The sequence below is a fragment of the Ruditapes philippinarum genome, unplaced genomic scaffold (assembly GCF_026571515.1).
Source record: "Ruditapes philippinarum isolate M1 unplaced genomic scaffold, ASM2657151v2 ctg3663_1_1_1_1, whole genome shotgun sequence".
Taxonomy (NCBI): domain Eukaryota; kingdom Metazoa; phylum Mollusca; class Bivalvia; order Venerida; family Veneridae; genus Ruditapes; species Ruditapes philippinarum.
Genome location: NW_026851578.1, coordinates 124,759 through 143,899, shown reverse-complemented (window position 1 = coordinate 143,899; position 19,141 = coordinate 124,759). Strand labels below are relative to the sequence as shown.

Here is a 19,141-nt window from a genome sequence, read left to right as displayed (position 1 = left end):
TTTTTTCTTCTTCTTCTTCTTCTTCTTCTTCTTCTTCTTCTTATTATTATTATTATTATTATTATTATTATTATTATTATCATTATTATTATCATTATTATTATTTTTATTTTACTATTATCATTACTATTAATATTGATATTATTTTATTATTATTATCATTATCATTATTATCATCATTATTATTATTATTTTATTATTATCATTACTTTTACTTGTGCTATTATATTATTATTATTATTATTATTATTATTATTATCATTAATATTACTATCATTATATTATTATTATTATTATTATTACTTTTATTATTATTATTATTATTATTATTATTATTATTATTATTATTATTATTATTATTTTTATTATAATTATTATTATTATTATCATTATTTGGTATATCTAAGTAACTTCAATTTATGATTTAATGATCTTAAGTCGATTTCTAAAAAGAAAAAAAATGCAAAAGAAAAAGAAGAGCACAACGTGAAAAAAAAAAAGAATTGGGACACAAATTAAAGTTTTTCATCTTTTCTAAAGCCCCAGTCACACTAGAGCTTACGACCAGTGAAGACCAGTTCACGATCACCAGTGACCTCTGGTCGCGGACAATCTTTAAAACGTCTTACGACGGTCATCGGTGATCTTTGGCAGTCGCAGGTTATCTTATTTAGGTCCCACGACCAATTTCAGTCGTAGAGAGGTTTTTGAGCTTGCACAAAAACCTCCTTGCGATCAAACAGGTCGCTAGTGATCTTATAAGGTCTTAAGGCTGTCGCACGATGGTCGTTCAGAAGTGCGACAATCTTACGACAGTCTTTACAAATTGCCACTAGTCACTGATAATCCTAAATAGTCTTTAGTAATCGTGTGATGGTCGTACGACAAGTTGTAGGTGATCGCATGTTATGACACGGGTAGTCGTAAGTAATCCCAGGCAATCTTGAGACCTTCGTACGTTTACTTATGACCTGTCGTACGATTGTCAATGATGACTTGTCTTACGATACTCGCAAACGTAAATTTATCTGTGCAAAAATGGTTTTGGTCGCAGACAATCGCTGATGATCGTCAGTTTTACAAGTCGCCGGTGGTCGCAAGTAATCGTAAGCTCTAGTGTGACTGGGGTTTAAAATTATGCAATTCATTTTTTCAAACTCAAACAATAAGACAGTACAAATAATATTCGTTTCTAAAGGGATAAAATATTAAACAATTTATGTTATTGTACTTGAGACAAAAAGAAAAAAATTTCATACCAAAAAAAGATTATCTATTAGAACATTGTAGAATTTTACCTCGTTGAAATGAACTACTTTAGGTGCCAGGGCCGGACAACAACCCGGAAGTCAGTGTTGATCGAAATTATGCACGTAAAGGTATTTGAAGTCTTCCTCCGCTAGTAAAGCTGGAATGCCGCCAAATGAACTACATTGTGTTGGTGCGAGGTAAAACCTAGCCGAACAAATAAATTATCTATATGTTTTGATCAATTCCACAAACATGTCCTAATCTTATCATATTTCAATGAGCCGGTTCCACACCGTGGTTCTCTGGTACTTGAAAAGGATGAGGAACTCTATGGTTCGCATTGTACTTTAGGTAATGAACACAGGTACCAACCTGTTCCTTTTTGTAATCATTTCTGTTAAAGTGGATTGGTCTACAATGGGCACATTATCCATAGGTATTTTCAAATATATATAAAACAATAGAAATGAACCATTGTGTATAAGTTTCAAGTGTTAAGGAACTCGCTGTAGAGTTCATGGACATATTATATAGACATAGGTTGTTTGTTTTTTGTTTTTGTTTTTTTTATTTATTTATTTTTTATTGCCATGTATATAATGTAAAATCGCATTTCAGTTGATTAACTTTGTTGTTTGATTTTAATAACGTTTACTGTGTGTCATCAAAAAGTGTTACTCCCATGCAGCTATCACAAATTACAAATGAAAGCTTTGTAACACCGCACTTTGGGGTCCAACGCCCTTTGGGGTCAAAATCGAGAAATTGACCCCAAAGTGCGTTAATATACTACATATTAACGTACTTTGGGTTTCAGGGGTCTAAAGGTGTCATCTGAGTTCTGCTTAAATACTGAGTACTGACTTATTTTCGATCTGCGACATTAAAATATTTGAGGTGGAGTTCAAGATGGCGGTCAATACTTTATGATACTTAAGTGATAAACGTTTCACTAATTTTACCACTTGAAATATCTAAAAATTGTGTTCATATAACAAAATTACGGTGGCATAAAAGTGACATTTGCATTTTTTTGTTTTTAGTTTTGCATACATATTTTATTTTAGTTTTGCATACATATTTTTTTCAGTTTTGCATACATATTTTTTTTTTAGATTTGGATGAAGATAAAACGGTAGGTCCAGTTACAACTATTGTTTATCTAGGCTTGGAAATAGATTCAGAAAATGGAATTATTAGAATTCCACATGAAAATATTATATCGTTAATAGATCTGTTGGAAACATTAATGGATAAAAAGAAAACTACACTAAAGCAGTTACAATCATTAGTTGGCTCTCTTAATTTCATCTGCAGAACCATTCCTTCTGGTAGAGCATTCAATAGACGTTTTTATAATGTTATGTCCCAAGCACGTTTACCCCATCATTTCATTAGAGTCTCTGCTGGAATGCGCTACGATCATATGGAAGTATGGTTTATGTTTTTAAAAGATTTTAATGGTATTTGTTACTTTAGTGACCTTGTATGGACCAGTTCAGACAATCTGGCCATCTGATCTAACACCTGAGGTTTTAAGGGATATAACTTATCTAGAGCTTATTCCCATTATGTTGGCTCTCTCTGTTTGGGGACACCTTTTTCAAAGGAAAAAAGATCTTTTCAGAACTGATAATAATGCCTTAGTAGCTATTATAAATAATAGGTCATCAAAAATTTTATGCAAATATGTGGAATTTTCGAAAGTAGACATTATAAACAATATACATGTACAGCTTTTACATCGTTACTTCTTGGAAAAGTTGGGGTTTTTAACCTTTCTTTTTTTTTTTTTTTCTTTTTTTTTTTTTTTTTTCTTTTTTTTTTCTTTTTGTACTCCGTATATCTACATTCCTGCATTCCTACATGCAATTTAATCATTCTTTGTACAAGATTATATTTGTTTTCTCTCTAAGAATTATTTACAGGATTTTTAAATGACATTAAAATCAGGAAAACAACACCACAAAAGTAATTAATATGAAGCATGCCTGAAGTAATGTCCAATTAGCTCACCGAGATACGGTATTCAGTTTTGAGCTATGCATATTTCGACTTCAAAAAATGTTATAACTGATGACTGTGGAATCGTCTAGGCAAAGTTCTACCAGTTGGAAAAACTTGGCCACCTTATGTCGAAAGTGTGTTAGAATTCATTGCGTACATGTCTTTGGCGGGTTACGCATTTAAAACTGTCAATAGTTACATATCTGCTTTACGTTTTCAGTGTTAACTTAATGACTTCATTGATCCTACACAGCACTCCTTGTTGAGATAAGTCTTAAAAGGTTACATGAATGGTCAACATGGTAACTTAGATATCAGATTACGCAATTTCTTATTTTAACAAATATTTGATTAAACTTTGTTAAAAAATCTTCATTTTTTTGTGCGTGCTGTTCAAGTTATGAGGCTATCCTTTTCAAGCCGCATTTTTTGGCAATTTTTTGCATTTGTTACGAATCAGTGAGTTTGTTTCCATCAAGTCCAAGAGTCAATATAAAGTCATCAACTGTCAGAATGTTTGAGGTTAATCAAATGCAAGTTTCCAAGTAAAGAGTTTAGGCACTCCAAACTGGATTTTCAGTTAAGTCAAGGGTACTTAGATAAAATCATCCCACATTCTGGACAGGGAACAACAGTTAACTCTAACTCTTTTGCAGTATCTTTGCAGTTAGACCTAATATTTCTTCTCAGTTTCTCTGTCATTTTGATGGAAAAAACCTTACTTTCATACCAATTAACTTTGTTTATGAGGAAAGTTCTTGAATCTCAGTAACTATAGACATCAAATATTATAAATACACAGAAACACTGTCAATTTTGTTCGTATAGGTTTCTGCAACTGATTTATTTTACAAGGTTTTTCAGAAGAGCAAATTAAAACCTTGGAAGAGGGAAAAAGTTTCAGCAAATCAGCCATTATATTCGCCCTTTAGTTATATGTATTTAGTTTTACACACGATGCTGAGATCTTTTTCCAATTGCAGGTCCATTACAAGTGTAATATTAGTTGGCTCGTCAATAAGTAAAATACGCTGAGCAACATGCAAGGAATACTGTTGGGCAACACTTGGCTTAGACAGGTATAGAAATTATCTAAATTGGAAAGCTGTTTCTTCTTTGAAGGTTGAAAATGCACTATCAGCCATTGAAGAACTTGTTCAATATTATAGCCAGACATAATTGTCATTTCATTGCTGGAGGTAACAATGTCGGTTCAACTCCATTAGGTCAACTAACGTTTTCACTAAGATCACTAACTGATGAGCTTTTTCCAAAATATTCATTTGCTCTAATAGTATTTTCACAAATTTTACCAAGATTAAAATGGCGTTATGAACGCAATCACAACTCTTTAGAACCATCAATAAATTCCATTTTCGACAAAAAATAGTTTAAAAAAGGTGGAGCTTTGATTAAGTATCCAGAAATAGTTGAAGAATCAACGGCCTTTGTTTCGCAAGCGACCAAGTCCATTTGTCGAGTTTTGGCAATGACATTTTTCTTAACACTTTGCAAGGGACACTATATAAGTTTTGTCATAATAATGATGTTGTTTCTTTTCCTGACGTCACTGAAGTTGGTCCATGGCTTGCTGTGTAATTTTGCCCTTACGCTTTGTGGCGGTGGACTACTGCCGAAGTCCATTTGGCAGAATACGGGCATGGTTTATTTAGAGACAGATATTTTATTAAGTAGGCGGTATCTGTACACCAGGCTGTCAGTAACACATGGTGAGGTGTTTTTCTAAATTGTCAACTTTTTGATTTGAGGGGATAAACTTGATATGGTGTGTTTTGGAGGCTGTCCGTTGATAATGAAATTAGGCGCCTCACTGGCAAAATGTTTGCTATCACCAGACTGTCCTGCATATTTAGGCAATGAACTTTTTACATTTCATGATGCAGTATCTGATCACCAGGCTGTTTTCATGTTTTTTCAGTTGATATATTTTGTTTTGTTGTTTTTGTAGGCTATTGTGCCTCACTGTATTTGATTTCATATAAAACATATATTGCAAGCAGCCATAGACATAAATTGCCAATACAATGTCACAGGGTCATTTGTTATTATATATACATGTATATACTTTACCATTATTATATCCTATATGATATATCGTGCATTTCTTTTAAATATATATATTATTCCATGTCCATCCACTCTTCATCTCATATTTACTCCCATAGCCTCATTATATCATTCATCATATATCATACACTAACTATAGCAACTGGTGACGGGCCTCATTTTTCCGCTCATGATTTACCGCCACGCATGCGCAAGGCAGATTTGAATAACAGTTGTAGAGTGAAAACCTAACTCCTGTCTTTGTGTTGATTATTTATTTATTTTGCTGTCTCTGTGTGTTTTTGCAGGTAATTTACTTATATAAGTGTATTGATATATATTCATTCTTCATTTTCTCATTCATAGTTTGTTTCATGATTTTGACGGTTTGTATATTAATGGAATGCACTGCAGATTTGAATTACAGTTGTAGAGTGAAAACCTAACTCCTGTCTTTGTGTTGATTATTTATTTATTTTGCTGTCTCTCTGTGTGTTTTTGCAGTCTCATCACAAAAAAGAACTATAAAAACCCTTCGACGGCTATAGAAGGTAACAAAATGGTGGCCAGTGTGATTTTTGTGTTTTTGGGGCAAAGCCGTTGTTGACGAATCGAGGTGTTCCCCTTGACGTCACAGGACTTCCGCAGAGCAGCCAATCAACGCCATAGCTAGCGTTACACATTTTTCTGCTACGTCACTGCACATGTACACATGGAATTCCCTATTTTCTACACTATATGGCGCCAAACTGTCAAACCTAACACACTAGTTCCGGTTGGCTCGGAACATTCCGTAACTCCCGTAACAAGTACAGTACCATACGGTATTACACATCCAACACTTGTCGACAATTTCGCTACCCATTAATGCAAGAGCAAATTCACTCAACAGTTATTTATATGAGAGATTCAGCGTTCGTATTAATAAAACTTTCAACTCTTTTTAACAGCCAGAACTTCTGAATCGACAGCAAAATTTCTCAATGTTTACCTGTCAACATGTGCGGAAAACGCACATTAGAAAATAGTTCGTTTTCATACGCATACAGTGTTCTTAAAATACATTTGCACATTAGAAGCATTTTAAGCTTTAAAGTTATCTGATCTGGAAAAAAACGTATTGCAACGTATTTTACTTGTTGTGTTCTATGAAAGTAAGTTCACTTATGACTTAATAATGTTGGTACTATCTGTATAGGATATCGACCTAGTACGAGGTCTTTCTGTTTAGGAAAGACCTGGTCACGGATTTCATGTGACACCGAGAGCGAGTAGCGCTCGAGGTGTTTCATGAAAGTCGTGACTAGGTCTTTCCTAAACAGAAAGATCGATGTACGAGGCCGATATCCAACTTACACACCGTAAAACTATATTTGCTTGAGCACAAATAAAATTTTAACACAATGCATATACAGGTAAGCTTTTATCAACGTTCTGCTCCAATACAATATATATTTGGCATTTAATTTTGCTTTTCCCTTTAAAATAATAATCAAAAAAGCGAAATGTGCAATTTGTCAATAATAAAGTGAATAGATCTGTAATAGAAGGTATGTTAAAGAAAGAATAATTATGTTGATAGTATTTCGTATCAGACAATGCAGATTCTAGGACATTTGCCTCCCGGATAGTTCCCCCCCCCCTTTTTTTTGCTGTCATCTCGTGTATAGATTTTTTGTATGCCAATGGAAATATGATAGATTCTAGTACATTTATTTTGACTTTCAAAAATTTCCGTGAGAGTTTTTGTGTATTTAAGCACTATGGAATTTCGACAATAGGCGATAAATAATTTTGGTAGCAAACAAACAATAGAATATTTTAACATTTTTAAAACAGGGAGGCGGCAAATGTCCGCCCCTTCCAATGATATGAGGGATCAAATGTCCGCCACAGCAAAAAGAGGGCAAACTTCCGAGAGGGCAACTGTCCGAAGGGCAATGTCCGAATACCCAACAGACCACGAAAGACTTACATATGTATATTGGTGGCAGGTGTGAGATATATGATCCAAAACTTTATTTTACATAGCAGATTATAAAGTGTTCCAGAATAAAATATGATCGTTCATCAAAAAAATTTTATGCCCCCACAAAGGGGGGCATATAGCGTTGCACATGTCCGTCCGTCCGTCTGTCCGTACGTCCCGAAATCTTGTGAACGCAACTCCTCTTAAACCAGATGGCAGATTTTGCTTAAACTTCCAGGGATGAACAACCTTAATGTGTAGATGGTAGTAAAGGAAGGAATTTTCGCTGCGACCAAATTTAACAGAATTATGGCACTTTGTTGATTTTTTCACTATATACCATATAGAAATTTTGTGATCGCAACTCCTCTTAAACCGGATGGCAGATTCTGCTTTAACTTCCAGGGAGGAACAACCTTAATGTGTAGATGGAAGTAAAGAAAGGAATTTTTGCTGCGACCAAATTTAACAGAATTATGGTCCTTTGTTAATTTTTTCACTATATACCATATAGAAATTTTGTGATCGCAACTCCTCTTAAACCGGATGGCAGATTTTGCTTAAACTTCCAGGGATGAACAGCTTTAATGTGTAGATGGTAGTAAAGGAAGGAGTTTTTGCTGTGACCAAATTTACCACAATTATGACCCATGTTGATTTTTTCACTATATACCATATAAATAATTGAACATATAAATTTTACATTTGTAATTTAATTTAACATGTACATAAGGTTACCTGTAGATCTTTTTATGTATATGTACAGAAATGAAAGAGTGGAATGAAAAAGTTCCACATAAAAATCTAACGTACAGATATGCATGCTCTTGATTACGAGCAGATCTGCACAGTGGGGGCATCCGTGTCCTTTGGACACAGTTCTAGTTTTATACTTAATCACTTGTAACTTTATTAACATTTTAAAATCGTAATAAGTATGCTGTGATTATTGCTATATAGTTTCATTGATATGAACTTGAAGCGTAAATTTTGTTATATTGTGAATTTAATGACAGAAGAAACACTTAGATTACTCTTACTTTGAAAAACGACGCGATTAAATAAATGTTAAATGTGTCATAACTTAATTTGATATGCTATCCATTATTTTTTAGGGATGCTGGAATAATTGCTTAGTGCATTCAATAAACATTAATTTGTTTAAAATATGTATGCCGATTTTGTGAGACAGGAACATTATGACAATCATTTACATTTTATTTCAATTTTTAATTTTTGATTGCATTTCATGCTTTCTTTGTCTTCGCATTAATAGGCCTATTTTTTCACGTGTATTTCATGACCGGGTCTGTCTGCCTAGAACAGACCTGTGCGCGTGCAAAAGATAGACCTCATAACGGACTTATAGTTCTTTACAGCTGTTAATGATAAGAATTCATAGGTGATTTTCTTTGTATTGAGTATGTAAAATAAAAATAATTTATTTATATATCAGATTAAATATTATTTTAATTTGTTATATAAACAAAACTTATAATGGAGAAGTTTCTGTTTCCAAGACTTTTGTTTTAATTGGATCAGGATGTTATCTAAAAAGTATTTTAATGGATAAACAACTGATTATAGTAAGCTGTTGATGCTAAAGTGCAGTGTTTATACAACTGATACAATGGTAATGTCAAACTGTTAGTTGTTGGTCTCAGTGTTTATACAACTTATTAGGTGATGAGATTACTGTTAACACCACAATAATTACCTACGTTTGTGTAATGGCTACTGTTAAATAAATTGATAAAGAGATAATTCAAAAGAATAATGAAATTTATACACATCTTTTGCATATCATTGTTTAAGACTTAAACGAAATAACAAATATTTTACTTTTATATTAATATATTATTGATATTTTTTATTATTTTAACAATTATTTTTTTTTGATAAAAATAATTGATATCAAGTTAGTGACATTATTTCCATGTGACTTATTTTTAACGAAAGTACTAATGAAAATATTATTCTTAAGGATGAGCATAGTATAGTTTATATCATAGTTTATATAAGTATGAATTCCTTTTTAACAATTGTGTGTTTTATTTTGAATAACCAACCACATCTTTTATCATCACCTATTAAACCATTTTTCAATACAACAAAAATAAAAAATGTATATTACAGAACTTTAATTGCTTATCTACAACAGAAAAACATACATCAATATAAACAATCAATCCTGATATGGATATTAAAAATGGAAATTGATTTGTTAACTTTCCTAAAAAATATCTAAAAAAATTGGAGTGAAACGTCCATACATTTTACAAATTGGGAGTGAAACGTCTAGGTGTGAACTGTCTTGGGAGTGAAATGTCTCAACAGTGAAATGTCTACGGAGTGAAACGTCTGACATTCCTATATTCATGCACGTTCTTAGGCTCTTGTGTGATACGCATCGGGAACCAGTCGGTTGAAAACAAATTGGTTCCCTTTTAAAAATTTATCGACTGCTGGCGTAGTAACATTAAAAATGTGTTTAGCAAGAATATATGTAATTTTGTAAAAGAAGGATTGAAATTCTAGTAGTTAATTGGTCAGTAAGTTTTAAAGTAGAAAGGGTAATTATGATTCTCTGAATATCATGACAAAGTCTTGGATCTATTTTGTCCAGCGTAGTCGAGATGTGTTCAAATCATAGAAAGCAATATATATCATAATTCCATTAGGGCACTCGCTGGCGCTTGTGCCTCAAAAACGGATAATAATGCAAAAATCGAGTGTCTATGTTGCATTGCTCAGTGTTTCTATTTTGCTAATTGGAAGCGGAATTTTAGTGTATCTACTGTCAAATAAGAATGACACATGCCGATGTATTATTCCAGACGGATGTTTTATTAATGCGACGACAAATTCCGTTGAGCAGACGACAAATTCTTACGATCAGACAACAAATTCTCAGAATCTCACGTTACCTACTTTCTTGACGAATTTTGAAACAAATTCGGCGACAACTTCGTCTTCACTAAACACAACAACAGAAATACGAGGTTTGAAGTTTCTGCGTTTAGCATTTTATTATTCCATAGATTAATTTAAAAAGTCAGCACGGCTATAGATCTGCTTCATAAAGTATTATAATTCCTCGCATCCCAACTCCAAACAGTGGTTTTATTTAGCGATAAAATCACTGTTTTGGATGTATAATTTCTTTAACACTAGAACTGCACATATATATATAGTTTGATATAATCGAAAATCTTGCACTGGTAATGGTATCTCGCAGATTTAAACCTAGTCGGATTTTTCTATTTCATGTCAACATTATTTTAATTCAACCAGATGTTTTTGGTTATTTTGAGTCTATCAATATGGCTCAGTTACTTACAATAATAATCTAATTTGTAATTGGGGCCTTTGCTAATAAATATAGTAAATATTATGGAAGTACGTATTTTACAAGCTGAAACATGACGAAAGTTTAATGTTAAACGTCATTATATACTTTCATGGGTCTAATACTTATTTTAACATCTATAAAAGAAAGTGTCGTCTGCATATATTTTATTCTTATTATAGATTGTCCTGATAACTGGATTTCATATGAACAGTCATGTTATTTCATCAGTAGCCAATCGGCGAGCTGGAAAGATGCTATGGTAAGTGAAACAATGTGATCATTTTCAAATTAAAGCAGCATGCCTCCAGATTCATGCTAATTTTCACGAAAATTATGAGAAAGTATTTCGTACAAATATTGCAATCGGCACTTATAATTCAAGCAAATTACCAGAAAGGTCAAAATATGCAAAATAGCAGAAATATAGTAATAAATACTGCAAATTATGTCTTTAAACGGACGTAACATTCAAACTGTAACACAAATCTTGACTCTTTTTACCTTTCTTAAAATCTTAGTACATTTTTATCATGTTTGCATTTTTTTGATATATTTTGGCTCTTCTCAAGACATGCAGCTTTAATTAATATATCATTATAATAATAGATCAGTGAGTCATTTAAAGGTTGAAGAGCATGCCTGAAGGACTGTCTGTCTTTTGTGAGCTATAAAAAAAGCGTATAATATCTCCCTCCCTCCCTCCCTCCCTGCCTCCCATGGTATTTATGTCTTCCCTGTAATAAGAGTTATAAGCAGTTACAAGAAAATCATTGATGCAAAGCATCAAAGGCGACGCCAGAATATATTGATCAAGACTGTTGCACCTAAATACTTAACAGAGGAGGTGTATTTTTATATAAAGTACCATTACATGTGCCTGGAAGCTGGGAAACCCTGTTTAATTTTAAAAATTTGGGAACCCCAAAAAGCATAAAACTCTTTTCTTGCCCCGGGATGAAAAAAGAAAATTTTTAAAGGGTCAAATATAACCAATCACAAAAAATTCCCTAAATGCCAAAAAGAGAAAAAAATCTTGGGTTTTAAAATTTTACCCAAGATACAAGGTTTACCTGAGTCATCATCATATAAAAAAAAGCTTTTTGGGCTTGGGGTTTAAACGGGGAATATTTTGACATATTTTTAGCCCATAAAAGAGGGACCTAAAATGCCCCCTTGGAAAAACCCATGGGGAAACTGGGAGTTTTTTGGGGCCTTTTATCCTGTGTAAAAGGGACCCCAAAGGTAAAAAACCCATTGAAAATTTAAAAGTATACATGGTTGAACTTTATAATGAAGGGTAATGATACTTCTATTTTGTACAAGAAGGAAACAGTTTTATTGAAATGACAAAAAACATGTTATTTTCAACACATTAAATACTTTTGAAATTTATTTTAAACAAGTATTATCGTTTGTTAAATTCTAGTACGAAGGGGATAATCTATTTCAGACTTCTCTTGCAGAGCTGTTTAACCGTGGAATTAATTACTACGCGATGTTTCATGTTTTCTTTTTAAAAACAGGTTTTGAATCTAAGGAGTCAATTTGAATATTTCAATCCACTTAATCCCAACTTGTCTGCATTTCTTCTACAACAGTACATACCTGTACTGCATGGAATATCTTCTAAAACTTCCACAGATAAATACCTATAACTTGTGAAAATACGCAGACATATCTCTTAATCTATTACTATCATGGTCCAAAGTTTAAACTTCACTTTGAACACTCCTTCTTCCTTCTTTTAAGATACATGTACATTGTAAGTATGTTTTTCAAGTGTTTCATTTTTCTTTTCTTTTCTTTTTTTTAAATAATTTACGAACTGGAGACAAACCACTTTTAAATTTGCATTATTCACAAGGAAAGTTATTTTTACTTTTCTTGCTAATTAGGAGTATTTTGAAAGGCGGTGTTCAAGGAACGCAAGTCTTTGAAGTCTAAAGTATTCCTTTTACACTTAAATGTTGATTCTTATGTTTTAGTATTGTATGTGACAATGCCTGGGTAGAATCTAATCTTATTAGTGTCAAGCTGTTTATTGGAAGGACTGAGGATGTGCTTGTATATCACCCTATGGCAAATTACACCATAAACATTTGGGAAAGTCATAAATTACATAAACTTCTAGCAAAACTGTTTAAGATACACACGGCTCATCAAATTATTTTATGATTTCTAGAAAGAAACAAAATCTTTTTTATCCTACCATTAACATATAGCTTATATGTCCGAGAGTCAGTCTCAGTTTGAGAATTAAGGATTATTAAATATTGTAATTTAAAAAAATAAAGAAACAACTATTAATTATTAGAATAGAAAAGAGCATCCTTTTATTTGTAAATAGTACATCATTATATTCCATACAATTTCCAAGCACATAATGACCATACTATTTGTCTCTAAAATTATCGTAAACCATTTACACTTTCTTCATAAAAAGAGTAGATCAACAAATTTGTAAAATCAGTTTAAATAGTTACTACTGTCCATTTAGTATTTCAAATAATTTACCTGGTTATTATAATAACATCAATAAAATATTTGAGCCGTGTCATGACAAAACCAACATTGTGGTTTTGCGACCAGCATGGATCCAGACCAGCCTGCGCATCCGCGCAGTCTGATCAGGATCCATGCTGTTCACCATCATTTCCTCTATATGTAATAGATTGGTAAGCGAACAGCATGGATCCTGATCAGACTGCGCGGATCCATGGTCTGGTCTGGATCCATGCTGGTCGCAAACCCATTGTGTTGGTTTTGTCGTGACACGGCTCAATTTTCTATTTCTATCATTTTCAACATAAATCTAATAATGAGATTATATTGATAGAAGTTATTAATTTTACAAATTACAAAAAGTAAAAATAATAAATTAATAATTAAATTTATAAAATGAGCCGTGTCACGACAAAACCAACATAGTGGGTTTGCGACCAGCATGGATCCAGACCAGTCTGCGCATCCGCGCAGTCTGATCAGGATCAATGCTGTTCGCTTTCAAACCCTATAACAAGTAGAGAAACTGATAGCGAAGAGCATGGATCCTGATCAGACTGCGCGGATGCGCAGGCTGGTCTGGATCCATGCTGTTCGCAAACCCATTATGTTGGTTTTGTCATGGCATGGTTCAAATGCTATTTAAAACATTCCTTAAATTAAAGGTAATGCTATACAAACTGAAACATTGTCCAGTACAAATGGTCTACTGCACTAGTAGTGAACTTCAAAGTGCACTAAATGTACACATTGAAGTGCACTAGAAGTGCACATGTAGTGCATACCAAGTGCACTTGGTGTAACCTTTAGTGTGAACTCAACTGTACCTTAGATTGACAGAAAAGAACTAAAAATTTAGTAAACATGAGTTACTTCCCCTTAAAATAGAAAAAAACCTGAGACCCTAAAGAACACCCTAAACAGCAAAATAATAAAATGTTGCAGGCTCAGTCTTATTAAAAGTAATGGTAAAAAGTATAATTCATAAAAGTTAGAAGGCCATGTGACACCAGTAGGATTACATTGCAGAAAACCGGATAGCTTTCAACATCCGGATACTGGTACACTTTGTAAAAACAATCATTATGTGCAATAGATAAACGTGATATGGATTAAAATCAATAGAATTATCGTTTTCAACATTTCCATTACGAATCCTTATACTCATTTGAATATGAACGTTCTACTCGTAGAAAAATTCTAACCGCATATAGAACGAAACAATAAACAATGCATAATTAACAAAAAGTGATTTAACAGTGTAATCTATAAAATAAAAAAAAAACTTAATCTGAGTTAAATAACAAAAATGAAAACATCAATATAGACCACAACGATATTCCGAATCCGGCTTTAAGTATTCGCGACAAGCTGTTAAACTGAGCCTGCAATTTTATGAAAAAATATCGAAATGCACATGTTTTTTTTTACATAAAGTTATTAAATACAAATATAACACCATATTTGTTTAATTGATTTTTCAAAATCAAAATGAAACTTATTAAGACAACATGACATTAACTGCTAATAATAACAGCTCCTACCATGTGAAAAAAAAAACATTCCATAAGAGACGACGCCGCTCACCGGCGTCGCCAATAAGCAGTAACTTCCAGTTCCGGTCGTTCACGTTTCACGGTTATTATCATTTTTCCCGAAATGGAAATCTTATTGATTCCAATCTATTTTCCTGCCATTGTATTCTTTGCGAGGTCATGATTTCGGAGGGTTTATTAGACTTGATTGATAAATACTTAAAATAGTGTAATGTTTTAGTAAATTTTGTATTAGAGCTGGCTTTTAGGCTTTGCAAAATTCATATTAACTAGCTAGAAGAGCAGGTTTGAAGTGTCTGCTCGTATAGCGAGCATAGCGGTTACGAAAGTAGCGTCCAAACTATGATGGTTTTGAAAACATTGCCGGAAGTTCACTTCATTCCGGATAGAAGCTCTTATATCTGGAGATCCATTTTTACGAATCTTAAGGAAATAAAAAAATCTTTTTTTTCCTAACTGGAATTCTTATTAAGTTTTCACATTTTGATTATTAGCGAGTGGAGGTCTTTGTAAAAAAATACACGTACTTATAGTGTATTGTTTTCCGAGAGCTCGGTTTGATGCTTTGCCTTATTCGTATGATTTAAAACATGTTTGTTCCAGATCCGATGTCAAAAACTGAACGGTCATCTTGCCGAGATTACATCTGCTGACGAAGAACGGTTCCTGATACACCGTATGGAAACACTTGACGGACAAAATAATAGAGGTAAAAATTATTTATATGCCACATTGGTTTTAGTAAATTGTAATATGATCAAGAGCGGCTGCAATATAAACATTGCGAAGCCAGTGAATATTTTCGCACTTTGATATGAGATTTAAGGATTTTTTCGAAAAAGAAAACACGTTTTATTTAAACTTTCGGCACTTTCCATGGAAGCACCGGAAGGGACGCGCGTATAGAAAGTGACGTTCATAACGCTCAAACTACGCGAACGCTTTGCAAAACAGAGTAAATTCAAAGTTTTATATCGTTTATTGTCGTGTTAGACTTGAATTACTTTACCATAAATCATATGTTGTAATCGCGAGTAATATACTCTGAATTTGTTCGTTTTTTTTAATTCCCAATCGATAAAATCCAGTATTTTTACATGTGAACTCGGAAAAGAATAACTTATTATAATTGAGCATTATAAATGAATCAAAAAAAAGGCGTAAATGATTGGCTTTTTACAGAGAGATCTGTAAAGCCAAAATAAATAAAGAATAATATCAAAGTGTACAATGCATGTGTTTGTTACGTCAAAATCGAGTTCATTGTTTACATATATGTACTCATCTCTATAAGGCGTTTTAAAGGCTTTATTTACAGCACGGCATTTATAAATAAAAGGAGGTTTTAATGTGAAAAGCCTTTTAATATGATTACTACAAACTAAACTATGTATGATGTCACAGCATTATTGCATAACCATTTACGGCCGGAAAGAATATGTGGGAGGGGGCGTTAAGGGAGAAAAAAACACATACGGACTAGCAAAAATAGACTTTCTCCGAAATAAAGAACATTTTGGTGTTTTCCCAGCTAATCCGTAGGTACAAACACAATTATACAGAAACAGCCTCGAAAATAAGTTAATCTATTGTGAATGGTAATTTTTCAACGGGGAAGGAGCTGGTACACGTTGGAGTTCTTATGTAAACTTGTCAGGGGCTCTTGCGATAACTGTCACGGGGTTCGTCGGAAAACTTTTGTAAATACTACAAAACACCCGTCAAAATGCTTAATTTCATCTTTAATATGCGAGTGCTTAATTAAACTTTAATGATGAAGCTTGCCTTACATCTTGTATATGTGTCAAAAACTAATTCATTTTCCATTTTTCATCGCCTTTTGTTTAAAATCTGGTAGTTTTTAGTAAAATTTCCAAATTATTTGCCAATAGCTGCATGCCTCCAGATGTTCGAAAATGTTTCAATAAAATCAAATTTGAGAACAATTTACTTAGATTTTAGAAAAAGTAAAAATATTCAAGATTCAAGTTATAATTTACATGTTATGTGCGATTAATGACAGATTTTTCAGAATTTGATAACTTTATTTCTACTGCGTTACTAACGCAGTAAGGGTTTTTTATGCGTATTTTGTACTCTTTTAGTAATTTAATTGGTTTGTAAGTACCATTGATAATGTGTAAATTGCTTCTTTTTGATTATTTCACTAGATAATACTTTTTAACATATTTTCAAAATTTTCATGAAACTATAGCATGAATCTGGAGGCGTGCTGCTTTAATTTGAATATATTGAGTATGCATCCCTGCTATACATAGTTACCTAATTATAATGCAAATGCAAACATAAAGTCCCGACTAACACATTTATGCCCGATTTTTCAAATGTCCTGGAGTTCTTGTGATATCTCTGAAGCTGTCCTAGAGTTCTTATGATAACTTTTGTTACTATCAGTGTGTTTCTTGCGCTAAATCAGGGCACGTTTTAGCGTTTGTTATAAAAATGTTGAATATATTAAATTACAAAAGTTACCAAATTTAAAAAGTAACCCAATTTCAATAGTAACCAAATTTCAACAGTAACCAGATCTGAATAGTAACCAAATTTAAATAGTTCATTTCAACAATTACAAAATTCAAAGAGTAACCAAATCCTGGTAATATTTCAGAATGCTTCAGTGCGTCTCCAAATCAATATAATGGCACTATAACTACGACGTACGACGGACACACGTGCCAGCGATGGGATTCACAAACTCCCCACACACATACCAACACGTTTCCTGAGGGATCTGTGACAGATGCTGCCAACTATTGTCGAGATCCCGACGGAGAAGGGTTACCATGGTGTTACACAACAGACCCAAAAATTAGGTGGCAGTATTGTGGCATTTACGAGTGTCCGGGTGGTAAGTGGCTGTTAGATAATATTCTCTAACAAATGAAACGGAGACAGTGAAACTTGGAAGAAAAGCCCAAGTGAAAAAAATGTTACATGAACTTGAACTTGACGTCATTCTAATATAGTTTATAAGCTATACTGTAATCATTTTAACTTTTCATTGTATCGCAGAAATTTTTCTGCGCGGCAATATTTTGTCACAAATTTCTGCAATTATATCGCAAAAAGTTCAAAAGTTTCAATTGAAAAAAATATGTACCATCAATATCGTCAAACATTTATTTCTCATTCTTGTGTCCAAAAGATCTTTATTAAATGCATATCGTACCCTATCTAGCTTCGTTTTCAGTTTCAGGATTTAAAAAAGGTCATATAAATTCCTTTTTGTATTTAATGAAAAAAAATTCTGTCAAAATGTCCGAAAAAGGTGGTGTGAAGTAAGGAGGTCATTGTACATTGTTGAGAACATAAAATATATATACACAGTTGCAAAACCTATATCAGACTCGAGTTGCGTCTCGTCCAATGTAAGTTTAACAGCTGTGTACTCATCCAATAGAATTCAGTATTGTACTCAACACTATAAATTTACGTCATGATATTGACGCATGTCTAATATTGTACAAGAACGCATCATACATGAAAACATGATACTTATTTATCTATCTGTAACACGGTTGTTTCCTTCCAGGGAACTACTGGGCCGGAATGGCTCTACTTGACGATGTCTGGAAATGGATCCACACGGAGACTGAACTTGATCAAGGTTACACTAACTGGTATCATAACCAAAACTATGAATATTGCGGGGCATTAACTTCGGAGTTTATCTATCAATGGAAGAAAAGCAAATGTTCACATACGGCAATGTACATTTGCGAACAGACGAAATATACATAAGAGAGTTGTCGACGCTTCGTGAAATCAGACATTGATTGAACGCAGAACTACGGTGTTCCGTTTGGACAGTCGTGAATTTTAATTTAGTCTGTTACCGCGATGCACGATGGTACGATGGTGAAAACACGATGGCACGATGGTACGATGGTGAAAACACGATGGAACGATGATGAAAACGCGATGGTACGATGGTGAAATCGCGATGGTACGATGGTGAAATCACGATGGTACGATGGTGAAAACGCGATGTAACATCGCGTTTTCACCATCGTACTATCGCGCCATCGCGATTTCACCATCGTACCATCGTGATTTCACCATCGTACCATCGTGTTTTCATCATCGTACCATCGTGCCATCGCGTTTTCACCATCGTACCATCGTGCATCGCGGGTACAGAATAAATAAAATGTCTCGATTGTCCAAACGTGTCCAAACGGAACACCGTACAGAACAATTCAATTCTATTCTTGATTCATTGAAACAACATTACAGCTAACAATTATGGAAAGCCATGGCTGTCTGATATTGTTCTTTTTCAATTTATTTAACCATTTGGATAATATATGAGTTCACTTCGACTATATATGAATTGAAAACACCTTCTTATTTAACCGGAATCCATTATATTAATCCACAGTTACAATATATGAAACCATACTGTCAGTGTATGAA

At 33.2% G+C, this 19,141-nt stretch overlaps 1 protein-coding gene across 1 annotated transcript; it reads left to right on the top strand.

Annotated features, from left to right (window-relative positions):
- Positions 1-1,423: 1,423 nt before the first annotated feature.
- Positions 1,424-18,508, top strand: LOC132749649 (apolipoprotein(a)-like). The gene is made up of 6 exons (XM_060739536.1): positions 1,424-1,448; positions 2,367-2,582; positions 10,826-10,905; positions 15,308-15,413; positions 17,328-17,573; positions 18,258-18,508. The coding sequence occupies exons 1-6, from the start codon at positions 1,424-1,426 to the stop codon at positions 18,464-18,466; spliced, it is 882 nt and encodes a 293-aa protein (XP_060595519.1). The 3' UTR covers positions 18,467-18,508.
- Positions 18,509-19,141: the final 633 nt, after the last annotated feature.

Bases quoted from the DNA above. Each gene is read 5' to 3' on its own strand.
- LOC132749649 (XM_060739536.1), top strand. From the start codon at position 1,424: ATGAACTACATTGTGTTGGTGCGAG. The intron at 1,449-2,366 runs GTAAAACCTAGC...TTTTTTTTTTAG, and splicing joins CTACATTGTGTTGGTGCGAG to ATTTGGATGAAGATAAAACG. The intron at 10,906-15,307 runs GTAAGTGAAACA...TGTTTGTTCCAG, and splicing joins CGAGCTGGAAAGATGCTATG to ATCCGATGTCAAAAACTGAA.